This window comes from Erithacus rubecula (genome assembly GCF_903797595.1).
Source record: "Erithacus rubecula genome assembly, contig: SUPER_Z_unloc_2, whole genome shotgun sequence".
NCBI classification, from domain to species: Eukaryota; Metazoa; Chordata; class Aves; order Passeriformes; family Muscicapidae; genus Erithacus; species Erithacus rubecula.
The window spans coordinates 3,813,994-3,837,149 of NW_027635860.1; the positions used below are offsets into that span (position 1 = coordinate 3,813,994).

At 39.7% G+C, this 23,156-nt stretch overlaps 2 protein-coding genes across 2 annotated transcripts in view; one reads left to right on the forward strand and one right to left on the reverse strand.

Moving 5' to 3' along the window:
• Positions 1-511: 511 nt before the first annotated feature.
• On the reverse strand, positions 512-3,016 carry CKS2 (CDC28 protein kinase regulatory subunit 2). The gene is made up of 3 exons (XM_079331261.1): positions 2,889-3,016; positions 2,085-2,212; positions 512-941 (listed from the first exon to the last, which is right to left on the reverse strand). Exons 1-3 carry the CDS (start codon positions 2,945-2,947, stop codon positions 889-891), a joined length of 240 nt encoding a protein of 79 aa, XP_079187387.1. The 5' UTR covers positions 2,948-3,016; the 3' UTR covers positions 512-888.
• A 375-nt stretch (positions 3,017-3,391) lies between these two features.
• The window catches only part of LOC306814697 (uncharacterized protein), a 32,043-nt gene continuing 12,278 nt past the window's right edge, over positions 3,392-23,156 (forward strand). Inside the window, exons 1-3 of the mRNA XM_079331017.1 lie at positions 3,392-4,038; positions 7,900-8,162; positions 12,823-12,903. Coding sequence (XP_079187143.1) covers positions 4,031-4,038; positions 7,900-8,162; positions 12,823-12,903 — 352 coding nt within the window. The 5' untranslated portion in view covers positions 3,392-4,030. The remainder of the gene's footprint in view (positions 4,039-7,899; positions 8,163-12,822; positions 12,904-23,156) is intronic.

Consider the following 23,156-nt stretch of genomic DNA (forward strand, 5'->3'; position numbering starts at 1 on the left):
CCGGCAGCTTTTGCTGGAAATACAGCGCTTCTTTTCCTCACCAAAGTTTCGAGATTACTTACTTTGTCTCCATGAGAGGAGAGCACATACTTCCACTCTGCTTTTGTTAGCCATCCAAACCAGAAGTTTGTAATTACATTACAACTGTAATGCAATTTGCCTTCAAAATGAACCTATTACTCTTTTTGAGTTACCCAATACACGGAAACACCTTCTTAAAAAAACAGGTCTATATGACTATTATTACAGTGTCCCAAGAAGCCACAGTGACCATTTTAATGCAACACAGGAAGGACAGGCTAAACCCCAGGGAAAAAATTGTTAACAATAAAGTTAAACAAAGGAGCCTAAAAAGCTCTTTGAAATACTGACTACTACTCAACCCTAAGTTTATACCAAGTAACACCAGGTTCACCAAATTATTTTTGTTTTTTAAAGTAGATACTCTTAAAAAATGTTTGACAATGAATATTTGTTTTGATCTACTAAATTACAAATCCAGACACTTAGGTTTTAATGAACATCAAAAACAATTTATTTCTTAAATCTTGTTACTACTAAACAGTGGAACTATTGGATTTGAACATACTACACTGCAGCAGGAACATGAGTGCAAAAGTTAAAGAACACTAACAAGCCATAAGCTAATCAGAACATGCAACACAAACATCAACACAATTTAAGTCAGAGAGGCACATTAAAGGACAAAGTCATCACTTTTTGAACATCATAGCAGCCTGCTTGGAATTGCATTTGACTGAGCTTTGTTGCTGTGAATAATACAGCTCATGCACAGGTTGGATGTATGTTTTGTAAACTTAAAGTATTCACTGAATACTACCAACATATATACACTCATAGTTTCCAGAAGATTCAAGAGGCAAAGGCTTATTTCTGCTCATCCTTTGGAAGGGGTCTTCTGAAGAGCAGAATATGTGGTTCTGTGGGAAAAAAAATTAAACAGTGTCAGTTTGTCCAAATCTTGATTAAAGAGATTTCCTTAATCATGAAAGGGTAGTTGAGAGCTAGTTTCAAATGAATAGGAAGCCAAAGTATGGCCCCAACATGTAATATTAATAGCCTAAGTTCGCAGTACTATAACAGTCAAGTTTTTATTTTTATACCCAATGCTGGCAATATCGTAAACTTAAGAATCCTTACAGGAGGGAAATATTGAGAAAATACAGAGTATTTTATAACGTTGTTTGGCTATTTGATAAACACTAATATTGTAACTTAGACTAACAAACTGCTGATGCTGCCTGTTAGGCACACATCAAGCACCAACAAAATCCACTTTGGTTAATACAGCCATCTTACATTACTATCAATCTTCTTAATTCTAAATGCCTCCAGGAAAGTCTAAATTATCAAAATTACCCAAGTAAGGGAAACACTGGAAGGCTATGCTAATTTCCTCACCAGATTCTTCAGAAACTTGGAACTTCATGCTGCTGCAATTCATCAATCACCTGTTACTTTTTAGTCAGGCTTGTCAATGCTTAAGTTACCTGGAATGGCTGCTTCCACAATACCAACAGCCTAGTTGTTTTAGGGCTTTGCACCCTATTAACTGAAATATTGATTTCTTAGGAGGCTCTAGGGCTAGAGTTGAAACTATCCTCTAGAATTTTCAGAGGATTAATACAGGACCTTGTCTACATAAGCATCTATTAAGTTGTACAAAAAGTAGGTGTGCCAGCCATATGATTTAAAGATATGCCATGACATTAACTTTGGCTCCATCACATCATACTCATATTATTTAAGAGCTCACAAAAAGCCTGTTCCTATGGGCAGAGGCAGGAACACTTTCCAGCCTGGTATTTCTTGTCTACAGAAAACCATACACATCTAGGACAAGACTTGCATTTTGCAAGTCTGGAAGCAGGAGGTGAAGGCTGCAAATAAAGAGTATGTTGCTTTTGTTAGCAAAGGACTAAAGTAGCAAGGAGAGAATAACATCCAGTAGTGAATTCCAAATGGATTCCACAGTAGGAGTTATACATCACATACTTGAGTGAGCACCAGGCAGTTGATATTTGACTTTTTGGTTTGTCTAAATTCTGTTCAGATGTGCTCACCTGGCTCATGGATCATATAGTGAACCCAGCCAAGACTCTGCTGAACACCAAGTCGTCTCCACTCTTCTTCAGACATCAGATGAGATTTTGGCACTTGTTTTGAAAGTTCTCGTGGCAGCATCACATGTCTGTAGAGGTTTAATTATTAAACACACACACAAAATACTGTATATCAGAAAATCCAATTTAAAATCATTTACGATTATTAAACGTTTCATTTGCAAAAAGCAACTGCATATTGGGACACAAATGGTGTTTCGAAGAGATTTAGACCGCCTCAGACTCCAACGGCTGTACACTCAGATAAGCATGCGCTCCTCGCAACAGGAGCTGTATCAGCTACTTGAAAAACAAGAACTTTGGACTTCTAAAGCATTTGCAATACAGCTTTCAAGTAATCCTAGAAGAGTTAAAATTCCACAGGCCGCCGTCGGTAGGGGCCGACGCTGCGCCACCGCAGGCTCTGGCACAATCCCCTCTCTGGAGGAGCGCAGGGGGTGCCGCCCGTCCGCCATCACCCGCGGCCGAGCGATCCGAGCCGACCCTCCACAGCACTCGCACTCGTTACTCATGCCCCGTCCCGCCAGCTCAAAGCCACGCGGAAACCCCCCCGCCATGGGAAGGCTCAGCACAGCTCTTCCCCGCTGGTTTTGCGCCATCTCTGGCTCCATTACCCCGGTAGAGCCTCGTCATTCCCTGAGGGCGGCCCACACAACTCGGCCGAGGCGTCTGGCCGAGCCGCCCTCCTACGGCTATTCCTAATCCCTCCAGCTAGCCCTTCCGCACTCTCCTACAGCTTCTTACCGGTATTCGTACTGCTCGTCAGAGTATTTATCGGAATAGTAGATTTGCTTGTGCGCCATGGCGAGCGGCGGCGAAGGCTGGAAGCAGCAGGACGGACAGCAGCCTCTGGCTCTCCCCTCACGAACACCTCGCGCACTAACTGCCCCCTTCCGCGCCCCACACCGTTTGAATCCAACGGCTCGGCTCCCATTGGCTCTCGCCGGGGCCGGCCAATCGCGCGCCGCGCCGCCGCGCCCCACCCGAGCCCGTCACCGCGTGACTCGCGCGCTCGCCGCTCCCAACCAATCCCCGGCCGCCGCGGTGGGCGGGGATGCGTTACGTAACGGGCGGAGCGGTGATGTCGGCACGGAGCGGGGCTGGCGGGGGGTGGAAAAAGAGGCGCGGGCGCGTCTGATTGGCCAGTGGCGGCAGGGGCGGGAGCGTGCCCTTCCAGTATACGGCGGTGCGGCCGCGCTGTTGCTATGCGGTGCTGCTATGCGGTGCTCGGCCCGGCCCAACCCGGCCCAGCCCAGTTTGATTTGGTCCCCGGTGTCCGGCGGCCCTGCTGCTTTCAAGGCAGCGAGAGAGTGATGCCTTCGTCCTTTTAAATAAACGTCGTGTTGACTTTAAAATGATGTTACCCCCTGGCTGCCGGGTAGCTGCTATAAGCCCGTGCAGATAAGCGTGCTGTGTCTGCCCTGTGGGATGCGATAAGCGCGGTGGGAACGTGGCCAGGAAGAGCGATCTCAGGGTTGCTTTCACAGAATCACGGAACCACGGGAAGGGGCCTGAAACATTGTGTAGCTCCAACCACCTACCACGGCTGGGGACACCCGCATCAGGGCGCTCAGCCCCGGCCAGCCTGGCCTTGAACACGCCCCGGGATGCGGCGTCCGCGGTCTCCCCGGGCAACCTTGCAGCAAAGAGTTACTGAATGTCAACCCTGAATTCCTCCTCGTGCTGCGTGCCCCCTGCCCGTGGTGTGCTCCTCTCTGCTCTCCTTGCTGGGCCTCTACAGAGGCTTCTTTTCGTTTCATTTCTGCTTCCTTGGTGCTGCCAGAAACGTGGGTACTGCCCGTGGTTATGTAATGCATCTGTCTGAAAACAGTTCTGATGGAAGGAAAAAACAGCCAAAGCCATGTGATGCATGACTGCTGATACACATGCGTGGGTAATCGCTATGATTTCTTTAGCAGCATTGTTTCTACTGGTACTGCAGCTTGTCTTAAACAATAAAGTTTAAACCAGTCTCACACCATGCAACCATTAAAATTAGTGATTATCATAATCTAGCAATAATCCTTTTAATTTGACTGCATATTAGAGCCTGTTGGGCACAATTTAGTTACAGGCAAAGTGAAGTCCGTGTTTTTGAACTGGTGTAGCTGAGTGAGTGAATTTCATGTAACAAAGGAATGCATATTTCCGTATAATTCTAAAAGTACAAACCACCTGCAAAATTTCTAAATTTTTGGTTGGGTTATTCAAGATAGAGAGATTTGGAGTTCTTATCTTAATTTCAGGCAGCACAACTGTTCTTTTTAAATACTTGAGGCAGAATGTATGCAATGTTTTCTGTTAGGAATGTCATTGTGCAATGATGGGAAGAAAAAGATTAAAGTGCCATGATGGGTTCTATTGGATGAAATACATGTTTTCTTTTGTAGGCTTTCTGCTTACCTCATACATACTGAACATGAGAGAAAATTGATCTTTATGTAAGGCTATGTGTAACGCTTCTTCATTTTTTTTTTTTTGTAGACTTCAACAAGGCTTTTGGCTCCAGGTAATACCTTCAAAGAGAAGCAGCTGATGTATGGACTGGGTGTGCAGGCAATGACCTCAGGTGAATGGCCAGGCCCAGAGAATGGTGACACATGGCACAAGTCTAATTGGAGACCAATAAATAGAGGTGTGTCCCAGGGGTCAAAACTGAGCTTGAGCCTTTTTAGCATATTCATTAATGGACTGCACAGTGGGGCAGAGTGTACCCCCCTGCAAGTTTGCAGATGACACCTAGCTGGGGGGAGTAACTGAGAAACCACAGGGTTGTGCAGCCAGGTCAGGGAACGGCAGAAATAGGCTGAGAGGACTTTCATGAAGTCGAGAGTAACAGGCGGAACAAGGAGAAGAGCAAAGTCCTGTACCTGTGAAAGGACAACCACAGGTACCAGTACATGGTGGGAACTGCCCAGGTGGAGATGTGTTTTTCAGAAAAGGATTTGGGTATGATGACCACTGAGCTGAATATGACCCAGCACTGTGTCCTTGCAGTAAGGATGGCTACCCATGCCCTAGGCTGCAGTGGGACGAGTGTCACCAGCAGGATGTGATGCCTAGAGAGACTGATAGGGAACAGAGACTAGACAGTTAAAAGAATGAACTTGTGTGTGAAAACCTGAAGGTGGGATGCAAAGAAGACCAGAACCAGGCTCATTGCAGTAGTGCCCAGTGACAGGACCAGAGGCAGTGGGCACAAACTGAAGCATGGGATGTTCCTTATGAACATCAGAAAGCCTTTTTTACTGTGGGGCAGATGGGGCACTGTTAGAGAGCTGCTGGAGGACATTCTTACTCACAAAGGCTGTCAGTCACATTGCAAAGAAGGAAATAAACTGTTCTGTACCAGTGTGGAGAGAACAAAAATGCTTGAACTTTGTCAAAGCAGCTTTGTGCTGGATCTTAGGAAGCATTTCCTACCAGTTCATAATTTAAATGTCTTAGAACATTTCAGAAAAAAAATTCTTTCTGCAGTAATGCTTTAGGACAAGCTGATACTGTCTTTGATCAGAGGTTTCTTTGAGGCCTGCTTTCCATGGTTGTGTTAGTTATGCTTTCCCACTGTAACTTTTGCAAATACAGAGTACAGAACAAAAGTAATTTTTTTCTCTCCACTGCTCTGGAATGACCTTTTAATTGTGATTGTTATATGTTTTCATATCCAAAGAAGTTGGTTTCTGGAATTAAGAATATCAAGTGGTGAATTGAATCATTACTCCAATGCTTCTGAACCAGGTCAGAAGTGAGTCCACAAATGCCCATATTTATTGAAGAGAAAAGTTGCTGAGAAGCTTTATCATGTACTTTTGTCTCAGCATGTTGAAGGCATGTACTAAAACCTCTATCAAAGAAGTTTGCCGTAGCAAAGGTTAACAAGTATTCCTCATAGCCTTAGTGGTATAGGTTTGTTAGGAAAAATGTGAGCGAGCTGTACAACTGGCATGTAAGTTCCTGCTCAGAGACCTGTCTGATTAGGGCAGCAGCTGTGATCTAGTTGTTGTTAAACCATAAGATAAAAAGAGAATGTTCTTGAGCTTCCTTCTCTATCTCTATAGCTGTAACACAAGCACATGTAAAATGGAGCACTGATATTCTGCACTCTGTATGTAAACAGCATGACTGTAGTCAGCATAGAGGCTCTTCAGAACTAAAGATGGACTGTGAACATTGTTGTGGGGAATGATTTCGTGTATCTAGAAAGGAGCAGATTTAAATCCTTTGTGTAATCTCTTTACTTGTGTCTGAGGCCATCTACAGAGATATGGGGGCTATGATAAAACAGTTACAATGAAGGGCTCATGTGCACCTTAACTATTGCATGCACAGAGTTCAGGATGTAAGTTGTGGTACATTAAAATATTTTCTGTGCTTTTTGTCAGAAGGGGGGAGATGAAGAATTTGCCATCTGTGTTGTGCATAGCAGTCCCTGATTAAAAGTCTCTGCAGCTTTTCCTGTTTAGTTCTTTGAGACATTAAAAAAATGAGTTAAATGTACTTTTACTGTGCTTCAGTTTTCAAACATGTCCTTATAAAACACTAATGTCAGATGCTTGAATGTATTTCTCTGAATAGAAAAGCAAGATCAGAGTCAAGGAACCTTTTGTACTGTCTTCATGAGTCATAATCATATACACAGTTAATAACTTTTGAGTAATTTGAATGTGAATCACATTCATAGCACATATTGATGAACTATTATCTCAGGTTTTATATTTTCAATGTTTCTTATGGAAGCAAGGTGTACACAATTGCACTTCTCATCAGTTTTGATCCTCAGCTAGCTTTTGAACTTATTGGCTCAAAGTTAAGACAAATAGTGATAAATTATTTCAGGTTTTGTGATAACAGGCAGACAAACAGAGCAGAAGAACTCTGATAGGGGATGATGTTGCAGTTAAACTTAAACCTTATTAGACAGAATCTATGTGGGAAAAAATACTTTGCATAAATGCTTTAGGGGTAAATATATTTCAGCATTCAGTGTACATGTCTTCTGAGACTGTAGAGCCACAAATCATGAGTCAGTAGAGAACAAGTCTCACTTAATTCTTATGTTCAGTAAGGTAACTTTCTATTTGCTGATTTTATTTGCTGGCTTTATATGATGTTTGCCTAGTATTCCACAACAGTAGTAGTCCCCAAAGCACTCTCAGGCTTCTTGTAGGTGTAATATTAACTGTATTTGTCTCTGAAGGTTTGATCTTCAGAATTTACCTCTATTTAGATAGTTAAATTTGAATTTAGTACCTTACTTGATTTGAAGGACTTTCTCATAAATGTTGAATTGTTTTGTGTGCTAATTAACATCCCCTTAGTAAATGCAGAAGATGGGTTATTTTTGTTTTGGTTCACACAAAACTGTTGAGAGACTGAAGAATGTTGTAATGTTTTGATGGTCTAGCTGACTGCAAATAAAACAATGTAAGTGTTGAAAATTATCCAGTTGAGTTGCTGAGGATTGTCCTCAGAGAGAGGATAAACAAACTTGAAAAACAGAGCCAATTTTGATGCATGCTCCATGCAGTACCTATGCTGGTTCAAGAATTACATTTTGAAGGCATTGAATAAATTATTCAAATTATTATTGAATAGATTATTGAATAAGTTATTCCCAAGTCATAGAAGTGCCCATCTTGCAGAATCAATATAGAAATACAGAATGTCTGTGATCCATTCAGATCTTTGCAGAGCTTGAAAGCTAATGTTGGTCTGTGTATTTCATTGAGATTTAATTCTGTCATTCTGCTTTTAGGGATCTTCTTGTGGATGTAGTGATCAGCAGCTACTCAAAATGCTACAGCTTAGGTCTAAAAAGTGACACTGACACAAGCCTGGGGTGGCACACCAGTGCTGTGGGTGACATGGTCAGCCCAGCTGAAGAGCATCTGCACCAGTGCACCCTGCATGGTAACAAACAATGGGAGCAGCAGGAAGCTGTGCTGGAGTTATCACCAGGGAAGTGTGGTGGGTGGCTGGATGCTGCAGGGGTGGCTACAAGCTCTTCAGAAGGGACAGGTGAGGGAGGAGAGGCGAGGGGGGCTCTGTACACTGGGGAGGGTTTGGCTGCACAGAGCTCAGGGGCAGTGGGGATAAAGCTGAGAGCCTGTGGTGACAGTCAGAGGGATGGACAGCAAGGCACAGATCCTGCTGGGGGTCTGGCACACACCACCCAACCAGGATGAAGGGAAATATTCTGTCAGTGGATGTTCCATGAACACTAACCCTCGTTCTTGGGAGACTTTACCTTGCCCAGTGCCTGCTGGACCCTCAGCAGTGGAGAGGAGACAGTCTGGGAGGTTCCTGGGGTGTGTGGAAGGTCCTTCAGACACAGCTGGCAGGAGAGCCTTCCAGGGCATGGCCTGCCAGAGCTGCTGCTCTCAAACACAGAAGGGCTGTGGGACTCGTGGTGGTCAGGGGCCATTCTGGGCACACTGACTGTGGAATGATAGAGTTTCTTGGTGAAATAAGGAAAAGGATCAACAGAACCTCTACCTTGGACTTCCAGAGGGCAGACTTTGGCCTGTTCAGGACTCTGGTTCAGAGTATCTCTCAGGAAACTGCCATTAAAACAAAGAGGTTCAGGAAGGGGACATATTTTAAGAAGGAAATCTTAAAGGCACAGGATCAGGCCGTTCCTATTTGCTAAAAGGTGAGCTGGAAGAGAAGACCAGCCTGACTAAAGAAGAAACTGTCACTGGAACTCATGGAATAAGAGATTTTATGACCTTTGGAAGATGGGGCAGGAAGCTCAGAGATAATACAACGATGTTGTTAGTTCATGTGGAGAGAAAATTAGAAAGGCAAAAGATCAGCTAAAACTCATTCTGGCTAGTACTGTGAAATATAATAAAAACTATTTTGATAAATGCATTAAAAACCAAAAGAGGCCCGAGGAAAATCGTCATTTATTGGATGTGGGGGAAATAATTGTCACCAAGGATGAGGGATGAGGAAGGATGAGGAAAAGGCTAGGTTGCTTGATTTCATCTTTGCCTCAGTTATTAACAGAAAGCCCAGCTGTCCTCAGAGCAGCCAGCCCCCTGCGCTGGTGGGCAGGGATAGGGGTAGAACAGACCCCATGCAGTCCAGGAGGAAGTAGTTAATGACCTGCTGTGCAACTTGGACAATCACAAGTGTGTGGGGCTGGGTGGCATTCACCCAGGAGTACTGAGGAAAGGCAGGAAGAGCTCACCAAGCCACTCACCATCATTTACCATCAGTCCTAGTTAACCAGGGAGGCCCCAGACAACTGGAGGGTGGCCAGTGTGATGTCCTTCTACAGGAAGGTTCAGAAGGAGGATCTGGGAAGGATATGAAACAAATTATCTTGAGTGCCATCACACAGCACATAGAGGATGACCAGGGTGTTGAGCCCACCTAGTGTGGCTTTAGGAAAGGAGGGTCCTGCTTTTCACCTCATCTCCTTTCATAACCAGGTGACCTACCCAGTGAATGAGGGAAAGACTGTGGATGTTACCTGCTTAGACTTCAGCAAAGCTGTGATACTGTCAGCCAGAGCATTCTCCTGAAGAATCTGGCTGCCCATGGCTTGGACAAGGGCTCTGTTTGCTGACTCAAAGCAATGACTGAAAGCAGAGAATGGTGGTGAATGGAGTTACAGCCTGTTGGTGGCCTGCCACTTTGTGGAGCTCCCCAGGTCTCAGTATTTGTGCCTCTCCTATTTAACATCTTTATCAATGATCTGGATGAGGGGATTGAATGCACCCTCAGTAAATTTGTAGGTGACACCAGAGTGGGCAGATGAGTTGATCTTCTGGAGGGTAGGAAGGCTCTGCAGAGGGATCTGGATAGGCTGGATTGATAGGCAGAGGCCAATTCCATGATGTTCAATGAGGTGAAGTCTTGGTCCTTGTGTCACAAATCCAGGTAGTTGGGATCAGAGTGGCTGGAAAGTGGAAGGGACCTGGGAGTGCTGGTCAGCAGTGGCTGAGCATGAGCTAGCTGTGCCCAGGTGACCAAGAAGACCAATGGCACCCTGGCCTGGGTCAGCAATAGTGACCAGGGCAGTGACTGTCCCCCTGAACAAGGCCACACCTTGAATCTCATGTTCACTTGTAGGCCTCTCAATACAAGAAGGACGCTGAGTGTGTTCAGGGAAGGGCAGTGGAGCTAATGAAGGGTCTGGAGCATCAGTCCTGTGAGCAGCAGCTGAAGGAGCTGGGATTGTTTAGCCTGGAGTCTCGGGGGAGGCCTTGTCCTTCTCTAGAACTGCCTGACAGGAGGGTGTAGCCAGCTCAGGGTCAGCCTCTTCTCCCAGGCAACCAGTGACAGGACGAGAGGACATAGGCTCATAATGTGCCAGGTGAGATTCAGGTTGGACATCAGTGAGTATTTCTTCATGGAAAGAGTTATTGAGCCATTGGAATGGCTGCCTGGGAGGTAGTGAAGTCACCAACCCTGGTGCTGTTTGAGAAACAATTGGACATGGCACTTAGTTCTGTGGTTTAGTTGACAGCATCAACTTCTGTCACAGGTCAGATTCAATGATTTTGAAGGTCTTTTCCAGCCTTAATGGTTTTATGATTCAATTCCCATGTTAAACAAAATCAATAATGCAGAATTTAGCAGATGATTTCCATAGCAACCAACGCTCATATAACACATTCAGGATGATGCTGTATAATAACTGGAGAATCAAGCAGAAGAAGATTCTGTCAAATGAGGCACAGTCCTGCTCAGATTTTTCCTGGAGGCTCTGCAACATAACAATGTCTTAGAGTGGATCAAGGGCAAAAAATCTATAGTGGAGAGTTCTTCAGTTACTGGATATTTTTAATACAGTGTTTAAATACTGTAAGTAAGATTTTATTTAAACTTGAATATGTCAGTTCTAGACCTAAGAAAAGATCCTTTTACCCAAACTTATCTTTACTGCTTTCTCTGGTGTTTGCTTCTGTAATGGAAGAGCATAAGAGTTGCAAAACTATTGTGATGACACATTCCTAGCTTAGTCTAGATTCTTGATGAACAATTCTTTGCCCATATGGATTTTTGCTTCATGAATTTTCAGGTCATCTTTGGGCCAAATGTCTTCTCTCCACAGTGTCTTATTGCAAAGAGTTCCAAGGCTGAGCAACTTCCTTTATGAGAAGGGGTGTTTTTTTAAATTTATGTTAAGTCTGCCACATGCTGGGTTTCACATTGAGAAAGCCCATGAATGTTTATTCATTGTCCTAGATGTCTGTAGTTTCAAGAGAGAGTGTATATATCCTACAGTACTGTAGGCTAAGATTTTGATTTTGAGCCCAATGCATTGATATTTCCCACCCCCCTTACTTAAATATTGCTCATTGGCTTCTGTGAAGTTACTCAAATGTTTAAAATGTATCACAAATGTTATTCATACACAGGAGTGAAGGAAGGTATTTTTGAGCTACAAATACATCTGTTTGCAAGTATAAAGGTTGCCTTAAGTGTTGTTTAGTTAAAGTGGTAAAAGATGACAGAATATAAAGGAAATCAAATGTAATCTGAATAACTACATATATACAAATATTTTTTCTTATGGTTATTTTAACAATTTAAGGTTTAAAATAGCCACTGGAGGGCTCACTGATCTTATGGTAAATGACAAGCTTATCTTTTAAAGCCAGTACTTGCGAGTTTTGGTTAAGGCCGTATTAAGGCTCCCATTTGAAGAAGACTGGATGATAACAGAATTTTTGAAGATAATGCTCAGGAAACAATTTTCATCTCAGGTACATTTTCATCTCAAAGAATAACAATTCTTGTGCTTGTGTCACAATGTAGTAACATTTACAGAGGTTTGGAAAGCAGGAGAATCTAAATGTCATAAAATGAACATAAAGGACCAGAGTTCCCGTTCCCTTACAATAAAAAATGTGAAATGTCTTCCTGTCAGACAGCAGGGTTTCCCCATTTTGAGGAGCCACCTACACACGTGACAGATTTTCCCTTCCCTTCTCCATTGTGTGTAGTACCAAATCTTCTGTGATGAATCAGGCAGAGACCTGTGATCTGTTTGGACCACTGGTAGAACTGGTATTAAATGCAATACGTGCAATTGGTGTCAGTTTCTCCTGGAATTTTGAATCGAGCCTTTATTTAATTGGAGTTAAACAGAACTTAGTTTTTAGTTTTTAGAAACTTTGAAAACAATTAATTCTGCTTACATACACTAATATTTTTGTTTTTTCCCCAGCACAAATATTTACTTTGTCTTTTTGGGTTTTAAGTATCTTTCTTGTACTTGTAGTGTGTTGTCCTATTAGTTATACAATGAATTGAGCTAAATTATTTATATTTATTATGAGCAGGTTTCTTAAGTTCATGGCAGTCCTTACTGCTGTTCTATGGGATATATATGTGCTATGTGAAATACACTGTTCCTGAAGTGATTTTGCCAGTCATTTGTGTTTACTTATTAATTTCTGTTCCTATGAGAATGTATTATACCTGGACTACACTCAGTCTGTTGCTTTACTATAAGGAAACTCATCTAATTTGTTGTTCTCCAGTGGTCATTTTCAGCTCAGCCTATTTCAAAATATTTGCACTGAGTAGCTCTTTGAATTCTTTCCTGTGATTTTGGATCCTGAATTTTGCCAGGATAATTATATATATATATTTAATTCCCTGATTATATGTGTCCTCTTTGAGTATTCCCTGTGACTCCCCTCTTCTTTTACTTTAGATACTGAAAAGTCATCTAACAGAGGAGATACACAAAATTTTGATTTTGTCTTGGCAGGTAGGCCTCTTTTAAAATTCACAAGTAAGTATACTTATTTTTAGTTTCTTAATTCTCAACACATTTTCCTTCCACCTTCCATCATCTTTTAAATAATTCATGTAAGGAAAAATATCCATCAGTTAAACTCCTCCATTATGCATTATCATGCAGTATCTATACAGAAAATAATTTAACAGTTATAACATAGATGGGAAGAAGATTCTACCTGGAAATATGTTTTGTCTGAATCTGTCTTTCCTCCTGCTCAGATTAAAAATATTAATCAAATTCACCTCTTCATTTCATTCAGATAATGTGTTCATGGGGCCATCTTAGAAATTTGATACAAAATGAGCCTTTTTCTGATAACTTCACCTCTGAAAATGGCATATATTGGAAATATGCTCAGTTTGACATGTTTTCCTGTTTTCACAGCCATATCCCTTCATGTAATGAACAGATTATCTCTGCCCTAAACTATTAGTTTTCCTAAGAATATCCTTGACTGAAATCTTCCTTGGCCGTACTTGAATATGAGGTCATTACATGCATACATTTACAGCTTACCTAAAAAAACCCCCAAAAACCAAAAAACCAAAAACAAACAAACAAACAAACAAACAAACAAACAAAACCAATCAGCCAATTCACAGAACAGAAACAGGCAAACTGATTCATCTTGCTTTACAGGTATTAAAACTTAATGCCTTTTCGTGTTTTTAGCAGAGTATTAGTGGTGTTGTCATGGATATCCTGTTTTGCCATCTTGCAGATGTGCTAAAAATGAGATTTTCCCTTCCCACTTCTTAACTATTCATATGAACTTGATTGAAATCAGTGATAAGTCTTTAGCCATCTCAGCAGATACTGAGCTAACATGTAAGTGAATAATAGAATGTCAGCACGTTTTATTTCATTATATTTTTCAAGTATTTTTACCCTTTACTCCATTGTTGAAAATTAAATACATGTCATGAGCTTTCCCTCCTTGTGGAGCACACCGAACTGCACGCTTCTGCTGGCTTAGTCTGGTATTGCAGCTCCTGCACCTTGGTGTTCCTCCCAGGAATCTATCATCACTGCAAGGGGCATGCAGGCTCAAAATATTAGGCTACTGGCCTTTTTTGAAAACAATTTTTTAAAACTTTTGTTTTGTGACATAGTAATTTTATGGTTCGAAGTATTGGCTAAGTGCAGATTTGGAAACCATTGTCTGCAGTGGTGTTCTCAGGGAGCTGCTGGTCTAAGCTTTTCCCGAACATTAACCCTTTTCAGCTGTATCTTAGAACTGCCATGTCTGTAATATCTCCTTTTTGCCTTTTACTGTAAATTCAAACCCTGCCAGAACTTTATACCAGCTTACAGAAGGAGCTAGAGGGATTTCAGTTTCCCTTCTCCCCCAGCCATTTTTCCAACTTAACCTCCCTTTTGTGATGCTGGAGTTACCTGCATTCTGGCACAGCAATGAAATGAAACTTCTGACCCGCTGGTCCCACACATTCTACCAGCTGTGCAGCACAGAGCTAGAACCCTCATGACTCTTGCTTAAGGCTCAGGGCAGGTTATGCATCAATTCTCAAAATACTGCTGGTAGTTCAGATTTCATTATTTGTCTATTTAAAAAAACAAAAGCCCTTTAGTTGCTGTTGGCTGTGCTGATTTTAATTTTAGATGAAACATTAAAGGCTGTGGGAAACAAGGAAACAATAGCTTGATTCTTTTTGAAGACACACAAAAAAAAATGCTCTTAATTTGTCTCTTTACATGCCTTCTGGAATGAGGTGCTTGGTAACATAACCACTGCAGTGCAAGTGTTTGGCAGGCAGAGGGGTGGGGATGTGTAAACTTGATTCACATTTTCAACTGAATCTGCACTGTGGAATTGTGTGTACATCTATGCCTGTGGGATGTGCGTGCCAGAATGCATCGTGGGCTCTCCATTCCTGTGTGGTGTAGACCAAGGACTGGCCAAAATGTGTCATAAATTTGTCTTCTGTGGAAGTGACAGTGGGTGCGGAAATGGCAGACACATTTTTACTGAACTGCGATTTGCAACAGTTGCCACACTCATAAAAACCTGGTCGGAGCTTCCCCTTTCAGGCCCCTCATAAAATATCTTATAAACTGATATATTAAGATCATTGCTAAGTCTTTGGTATATGTAGCTTTCCAATAGAGTATAACTTTGCTATCAAATCAGCTGTATGCAGAAAGAGCTGGGTTACATGTTGTAACTCTTGGTTTACAACTGTAGTATGGTTAAGACTATAGATCTGGAACAGTACTTTTCAAAGAAACCATGAAATGTATACAGCTTGGAGAGTGTACTTTGGTTTTGGACTTAAAAATTTGTTTTGAGAAGATGCAATAAATAAAAATGAGAGTAAGGGGGAGATGTGTTTCAGGACACTGAACAAAATAATTGTTACTTGAGATGAAGTCACTTTATTTTTTTGGTTCAGTGTTACACAGCATGATTACAAAAATTACTCTGCATTTGGTAGACAGTATTATGCTTGGGTTTTGACTCTTGACAGATAGGAAACATTTAATTTAATATAATTTAATTTAAGAAGTGGATTTCAGAGACCTTGTGTTGTCAGGTTTACTGTTTTGTATGTATGCATAATGCAAAACAAATCTGAAACCAGCCCCATTGGAAAAATGCAGAAGACACTGTTGTGTTATTACTATTATATATTACTATCATATGTGGGGTGGGTTTGCAATTGAAAGAAAATTGATGAATGTCAACTCAGACTCATTATCCAGCCTGAATGCAGGAGATGGAGTTCTTTCTCTGTGGGCTCCAGTTGGTAGAACTGTGCAATCATAGTATGGATTTAGAGGTGTGCTTTTTCTTGTGGAATGAAAGGCTGCATGTGGGATTAATGCTGTGACTAGATCATGCTGTTTTCTCCTGCTTGATATCAGCTACTAATCTGTGCTGCAAGGGAGCCCCCAGTGAAGATAAGGGGTAGTTGGATTTTTAAGGGAACAAGAGGAACCTGAACAGTGGAGCTGATCATCTGGGTCTTTGTCATCATCCTCCTGGCAGAGGTGGACTTCTATAAAACAAAACCAGTATGTGCTTTTGAATTTTCAACCTGTTGTCCCTCAAAATTAATCCTTATGTGTATAATTTGTTTTTAAATGACGTTGATCAGTGATGTCAGTAGTTGGAAGCTAGTTGGCAAAGTTTAGACTTCAAAATTTCCAGTTCAATACTTTGAGAGCAGATGAATCATATTTTAAACTGCAAAATATATTGCATCTGTGAAACAGCAAATTTCTTTTCTTTAGGGACACTTTTTCCACTCTCTGCATATTATAATATCTTTATGTAAAATATATATATAATTAACAAGTCTATGAAATCTCAAAATAGTATCTCTGGATACTAGCACTGTATCTCTGGAGTATTTTTCTGACATTATTGTGCATTTTTTAATGTCTTAGTTATGCCTGTGGAGTCTGAAAACTTTCTTCAATATGTCTTATAGCATAGCAAGCGTTACCATGGTACCTTTTAACATTTTTTCAATCAGCATATGGAGCCTCAAGGGAAGAAAAAAGACTTGAGAGAAGAATTTTGGAATGGCATAATGCTAAAATAAACCTGTTATAAAAAATGCTCCATATGATTGATGATAAATTAAAGGAAACAGTCCTGTAATGTATCATCTGTTAGTTAAACATGTGCTCTCATTTATCTAATCAGTACATAACCAAAGCCAATTACTACAAATTAGCTACAACAAATGACAGCCTTTAATTAACTTGAAGCTATATCCCCTTATTTAAGCCCTCAACCCAATATCTGGAAAAGTTAAAAAAATTGATCAAGGTGATCAATTTCGTACTTTCTCAAAAGGTAAAATTAAAATGTAGGTATTAGGAACGGGGCAGTTTAACATTGTTGTAGAACTGGCTTGCCAATGCATTCAGCTCCTTCCTGAAGATGTGGTGGGATGCAAGAGGAAAAAAGTCTTCCTGAATGATATTAAGTGGTGGAAAGGCTTCTCATTAATTAGTTGAAGACTGATAGAGGTGCTTAAAAATCCACAGTATACCCATATTATCCAAAGCACATATTCCTCATGACTGTCAAAATACAGCACTTTGCCCTCTTTCACAGTACCTTACAAAATGTGGGTTTTGTGAAGCTTCCAGGAGATAAGTTAGGTAGTAAAGCTTTAAATATATTTAAATATGTTGCTTTTTTTTAATACAGTCAGTCCTGTGATTGAGCTTTTATAAATACAGCATGTTAGTTGAAGACATATGGTTTTATCAGTAAGGAATGTTTTGTATATTCCAGTTTCAGCTTGTTACAGGATAGGGATGTGTTTTGCTCCAACTGTTGTTCAAGATGAAATTTTTTAAGAGAATATAAATTACAGTACAGATTGTACAATCCAGCAAACAAATGTTGAACCTACTCTAGTATGACAATTCAAAGTACAAGAGAATTTAGACAGTAAGGCAATCAAATTACTTTTGCCCTTGTGTTTGGCTCACTTTTTTTGGTGACCAAAATAAAGATAGAAGGGAGGAGCCTGAAGCTTAGTCTAAGCTCAGCAGTTCTTCAACATGCATTTTGATGCTGTCATAGTTCTTCCTGCTGCATGAAGCAGATTAAAAGGAAGAAACTGGGTATTTTGCAACAATGTAAATGTAAATACGTACACGTACCTCAGATTTTAAAATGCAAAAATATTCATTTGAACCTTACTTTCCTTGGTGATCTCTTTTACATTGAAGTGCTGTTGCATTGGCTATTAATGCTGTATATCTTCTATGGAGAAACAGAAAATGTCAGTATTTAGTGTGACATCTTTGGAACCATTAAATGCATATGCAAGCACTTTAAAATGGCAGAATATAATTAGAGCTATGAGTTTGACAGTAATTACTACAAAATTACAATATTTTTCACTGTGCAGAAGGCAAAACTAAATGAAATGGATGTGTTAGCATCTGGTAAGCATGAGCACAGTTTCTTTGGGGTGGTTGAATGTCGTATTTGTGGCACTCTGAGTGAGATCTATGGCTGATTGTTCTTTATCATTCAATTGTTGCATCTCAATCTGCCCTGTTTGTAATTGGAGGATGCCTCTTTCTGCAGCTTGAAAATATGAGTGGGGAGGAGGTCAAGTTCTCTTTAGTCATTCATTCAGGAGTGCTCCAGTGCAATCACACATGCAACCATATTCTCAGGACCTATTAGTTGGGAAGGCAACTGTCCAGTACTTTCCCAGTGCATATAATTGCCAGGGACAGAAAAGGCTTTTTCAATGAAATTCTCCTCCTCCTTTTAAAATCAGGAAAATCAGAGCTTTAATTCTGTTCCTGCAGATACTCTGTGTTCTCCTGTTACACACAGTACTGAGTAGTGTATTAAGTCCTGGGTTTGGTGCATGTATGAAATATTAGCATAGCTTTCCTAGTGTTGAGAAGATTCATGATTTGAGATGAGTTACATGCATAACTTCCTTGCATTCTTAGATGTCATTGAATTTCTCTCAGTGGTATGCTAAGAGTATGTACATATGATAAGGGTGAATATGTTGTTTTTTTATCTGATAGGTCAAAACATCCATTTACTTCATTTACTTCCTACTTTCCAATGATTCCAGGTATCCTTTCAAGAGAGTTTAGCTTCATGGGATTTTCTTTGAGTGCAAAGTTTCTATGCTGGTTTTTATTTGTTGTTGTGGTTTTTTTTGGGGGGGGGGGGGATTGTATTTTTTTGTTTTGGTTTTGTTTTGGCTTTTTTGGGTTTTGTTTGTTTGTTTTGTGTGTATGTGGATGTTTCCTCTTTTTTCTTTCTGTTTTCATGCGGTGTGTTTTATACTGTTATTATGGTGCATGGCATATGTCTCTGAAATATGAATAGTGAAGATGATGAGAATAACAAGGAAGGTGGTGGTAGCAGGATTTCCTAGGGAACAGTGAGGAGTAGAAGTTTCTAAGAGACAAGAGGACTATCATTCCATTCTATAATTGCACAAAATATATTTTTATTAATTAATTTATTCATTTATTATTCACTTCATATCCAAAAGTTCTGCTTTCTTCACACAATGAAAGTATGAAAATCCGGTAACTCTCCTGAAGTGTTTATAATACTGTTTATAGTGCCTGTGTACATGCACAGTTAGTTCTGGTAAATATGGTGGGGTCCTGCACGGGTAAAAGAAAGGTCTGCTGCATGACTGATTGTGGAGCTCCTGCTCAAATTCTCAAAGATTTAATAAAGAAGGAAAAGTTTCTCAATTTTTTTTTCCCAAATGAAAGCAGTATATTGCATGTATGACAAACACTTTAATATGCAGGGCAGATACCTTATGTATAGACTTCCTAGAATATCAAAACTGGTAACGAGGAAGGTCTACAAATAGATTTCTGAGTGGCTATGATGGCAAGTAGAACTGAAACTGTAGGAACATTTTTTAAAATCTCAGGATATGTACCCTTTTGTTTTTTTTTATTTTTCTGAAACAAATGTTTTTATAAGTATGTACTGTAACTTGATAATCAGAAGATAATTATATAAAAAGATATTTAAAATTCAAGTAGGTTTGAGTTTGTTGGGTTTTTTTCCCCCACATTTCCTTTGTTCTATTTTTGCAGTTGCAGCCTGTTTTTCTGACTTGATTTAGTCAACTATATTTGGCTTGGAAAATGTATCGTTACATTATGTACACTGACTATATGGTTTCCTGTGATCATATTTTTAAGTTGCTGAAATGCAAAAGGCAAGAAATGCCCTTATTTTTCCTATTACCATTTTCCTATACTTACTGTTTCATCCTGTAAAATTGTTTAACTGTGAATGTCAACACGTTCTTTGTCAGAGATCTTGCTTTTTGGAGTAAAATTGATAAATAATGATACCTTTCCAGGCTTCCAACAGGGCTTTTGGCTGTGAGAATAGAAAATTATTGAACACTGATCAAAGAATTTGGGAGCTACAGGTAATTTTAAAGTAATCTAAGCCATTAGGTGGACAACTTGCTCATTCACCTGTAGTTATAAAAATAACCCAACTCTGTTCTGCTACTATCTTAGAGAGTAGATTTTGCTTATTTGCTACCTCAGGAAACAAGAGGAGAAAGGAGGAAGAATTATCTGTTTAGAAAGATAATAAATGGAGAAAGAATGATGATTATAAGGCCAGCAAGTTGCTGTTCACAGAAGTAGCTATTGAGAAGTTTGAATAAGGGGAGAAAGTATACAGCTCATTTAATGATTAGATGGAATTTGTTTGTTCTGAACAATATTCAAACATTTGATCTGCTAATAGGCAGATAGCTTCAGTTTGAATACTGAACAGACATTCACTAGATGTAATTCAGCTGCAGTAAAATCTTACCAGTCCTTTATCACTATCTTTCCATAGCCTGTGGAGAGAGTTTAGGATGACTTGGTTTCTAACTTTAGCCCCTCCACTAAGTGCCTAAAATTAGGTGGGTTGAAAATGAATTTTGGGAACATGCCACTCAGTGGAAAAATTAGCTTTGAACCTGGAAACTCCCACCTGCAATCTGCATATTAACGTGTCAGAAACATGTGCTATATTGGGCGGGATAAAAACAGTTGTACTGTTTAGGGACACGTTGCATTTCTGCTGAGATTCTATAATCATACTTGAGATAGCTTTCTGTGGCTATTTTAAACACATTGAATTCTCATTGACATGTCTGAACTTTGCAAGCAAACATTCATAGATTTCATTCATCACCTTTATTTGTTGCCCAGAAAAGACTTATGTTGGTCTGCCTCTTGATATCTAGGAACTGAATTTTCACAAATACCACAAATGGCAAATAGTGAATTAAAAAAGCCATGTGATCTTAGCCAGTTTTTAAAAATTGAAAACCTTAATCTTTCTTTGTTTTTATCTGTGCTATGAACAGTGAGAGAATATTCTCTTTTCCATAAAATATGCAGTCAAAAATTCTGGCTTACAGCAGTATCAACAGTGCCCTTTTCCCAAGTTACTAACCTTTCTTGAGCTAAGCCCTGAAATGAACCTATCATGGATATGACCAGCATTTTATGACCTGGCCATGATAAATGGAGAATTAGTCCTGTGTTACTCTTCTATTCAGTTAATCATTTTTCAATTTTGAAACAGCAGAAGGAGATTATATTACATTCTTTATTGACATTAGGAAAGCTATTTTCTCCTGAGTAATGTCACACAGTTCTTAACATCACACAAATGTGACGTTACCTAGGAGCTCAGTAATCTTGGTTCCCAGCATTAATGTTTAATTATATAATATGATTTATCTCGATGTTGATTAATTTCCTTCAAAATGTAAGGCAAATGTTTTACAACAATGGTAGCCATTAGTACTACATCACTGGGACACAGGACAATTTTATGTTCTTTTGATTAATTACATCTCATGTTGTCCTGTCCTAGCAGTATATTCTTGTAGTAGAGTTCCAGTGAAGAGGTTGACCATTGAAGGGCACAAAGGACAATCTTTACAATTTTCAATTTCCTACTTCATGTGCTCGGAAATGCTCTCCTTGGCTTTAATGCAGGTGGAGGAGAGGAGGAGGAGTGACCTGTTATCCAAACTTCCATGCTGATTCCTGAGTGTCTGATAGCAGTGCATTTGACAAAACTATCCTCAACTCTGAGAGATTATCCAAACTCTCCAAGTCTGACAGTAGGATAAAACACTTCAGGCTTTTTCAACAAATTGCTTAATGTGGGTCATTGAGGAACTTCGCTATTTTCAAATTTACCAATTATTTCTAAATTGAATTCATCCTATTACAATCACTAATATATATACAAATTTATGTTTTCATTTTCTTCTTCTTCTTGACTCACTAAATATAATTTTCCCTTTTCCCTTAATTCTTTTTCTCACCTCCATCCATTTTTTTCTGCAGATGTAGCATTCTATATAAATTATATATATATTTAAAAATTCCATTATTTATATATTTAATTTACAGGGGCTTTAGTTTTTAAATCCTCTTTGGTTCCTTTTCAGTTTCTTTTTTAGTTTGTGGTAAGAAACTGATTAATTTCCTTCATTTCTGTATGCTTGAAATCTGTGGAGAGTTCTGTTTTTATGTAAAAATAAACTGAGTTTTTATTCTGATAACATTTCAAACACCCAAATTTGTCATTCAGGAATTCTGCAGCTTTCAAGCCTTTCTAAAATATGGTTATTTTTCATTATAAATGAGAGTTAAAATCTTTTGTGCCTGTGCTTGGATATAAGATATGAAGCTGTTACATCTGCTACTAAGAATGATGTAACTGATCTGGTATTTAAAAATGCCAGAGTGAGTAGGTAGTTGTGGGAGATGATACGAACACTTTTAGCAGGTGCCTTGCTTTCCAGTAACCATGGTCCTTAATGTATGTTTATAGATACCTCAATTTTTAGCATTTATGGGTTGATTTTTTCACTAGAGTCTTGTTTGAATTTCACCTTTGTATGTGGTATACAAATATTCAAGCAAATAAACAATTGCATGTAAAAGTAGTTAGTTAACAGGCATATGAGGCATCAAGCCAAAGATAGAATTTGTAGTGAGTTATCATGGGACAGGAATAGCAATGTGAAGGTGGAGGAATCTATTTTGGAACAGGGAGTTGTTCTTGTGCTTTAAAAACCCTCAGGAACTTATAACAGGCTTTTTTGAGCTTCACAGCTAAAATTGCTTTGCAGATTTTACACCTTACAGTATTCACTTTATTGAGATACTTTATGTTTGAAAGTTTTGTACTGCAGATACTACAAGGCACTGCATTTGTTTTGCTTCACTAATTAATGAATTCTTTTGTTTGTTGTTTGCTATGAGTTTGGATTTTTTGTCTGATAGTTGTCATTGGCATGCTGAAAAGAAAGTGAATAGGTCTTTCTACTTTAAGGCTAATATTTGCTATTTTTACTGCACCCAAAGAAAAATATTCTATGAGAAAAAGTATTTTTGTGTCACTCTAGCATTAGTCATAAAAGCTAAAGCATTAACCAAAGGCTGCATGCTACACCTACAGTGTAGCATTTTGCTCTTCTGTGCTGGTACTGTTGGAGTCCTTTCCTCATTGCCTTGAATGCCTTGAATTCAGCACTGGATGCTGCAGTCTTCTATTGTGGTGCAGGTCACGTAGCAGTGAATGAACAAGGTTGCATGAATAATGTGCTTTTTATTCAGCGATTGGATAAAAATTAATGCCCTCAACACCTACGTACTTCCAATCTCCACTGCTTCCTGTGTGCTTATTCTTTCAGAAGCTTTAATTATTTATCCTT

Coding starts and splice junctions, on each gene's coding strand:
- CKS2 (XM_079331261.1), bottom strand. CDS start 2,947: ATGGCGCACAAGCAAATCTACTATTCCGATAAATACTCTGACGAGCAG. Junction 2,213..2,888: donor GACGAGCAGTACGAATACCG/GTAAGAAGCTGT, acceptor AAACCTCTACAG/ACATGTGATGCTGCCACGAG. Junction 942..2,084: donor CTATATGATCCATGAGCCAG/GTGAGCACATCT, acceptor TTTTTCCCACAG/AACCACATATTCTGCTCTTC.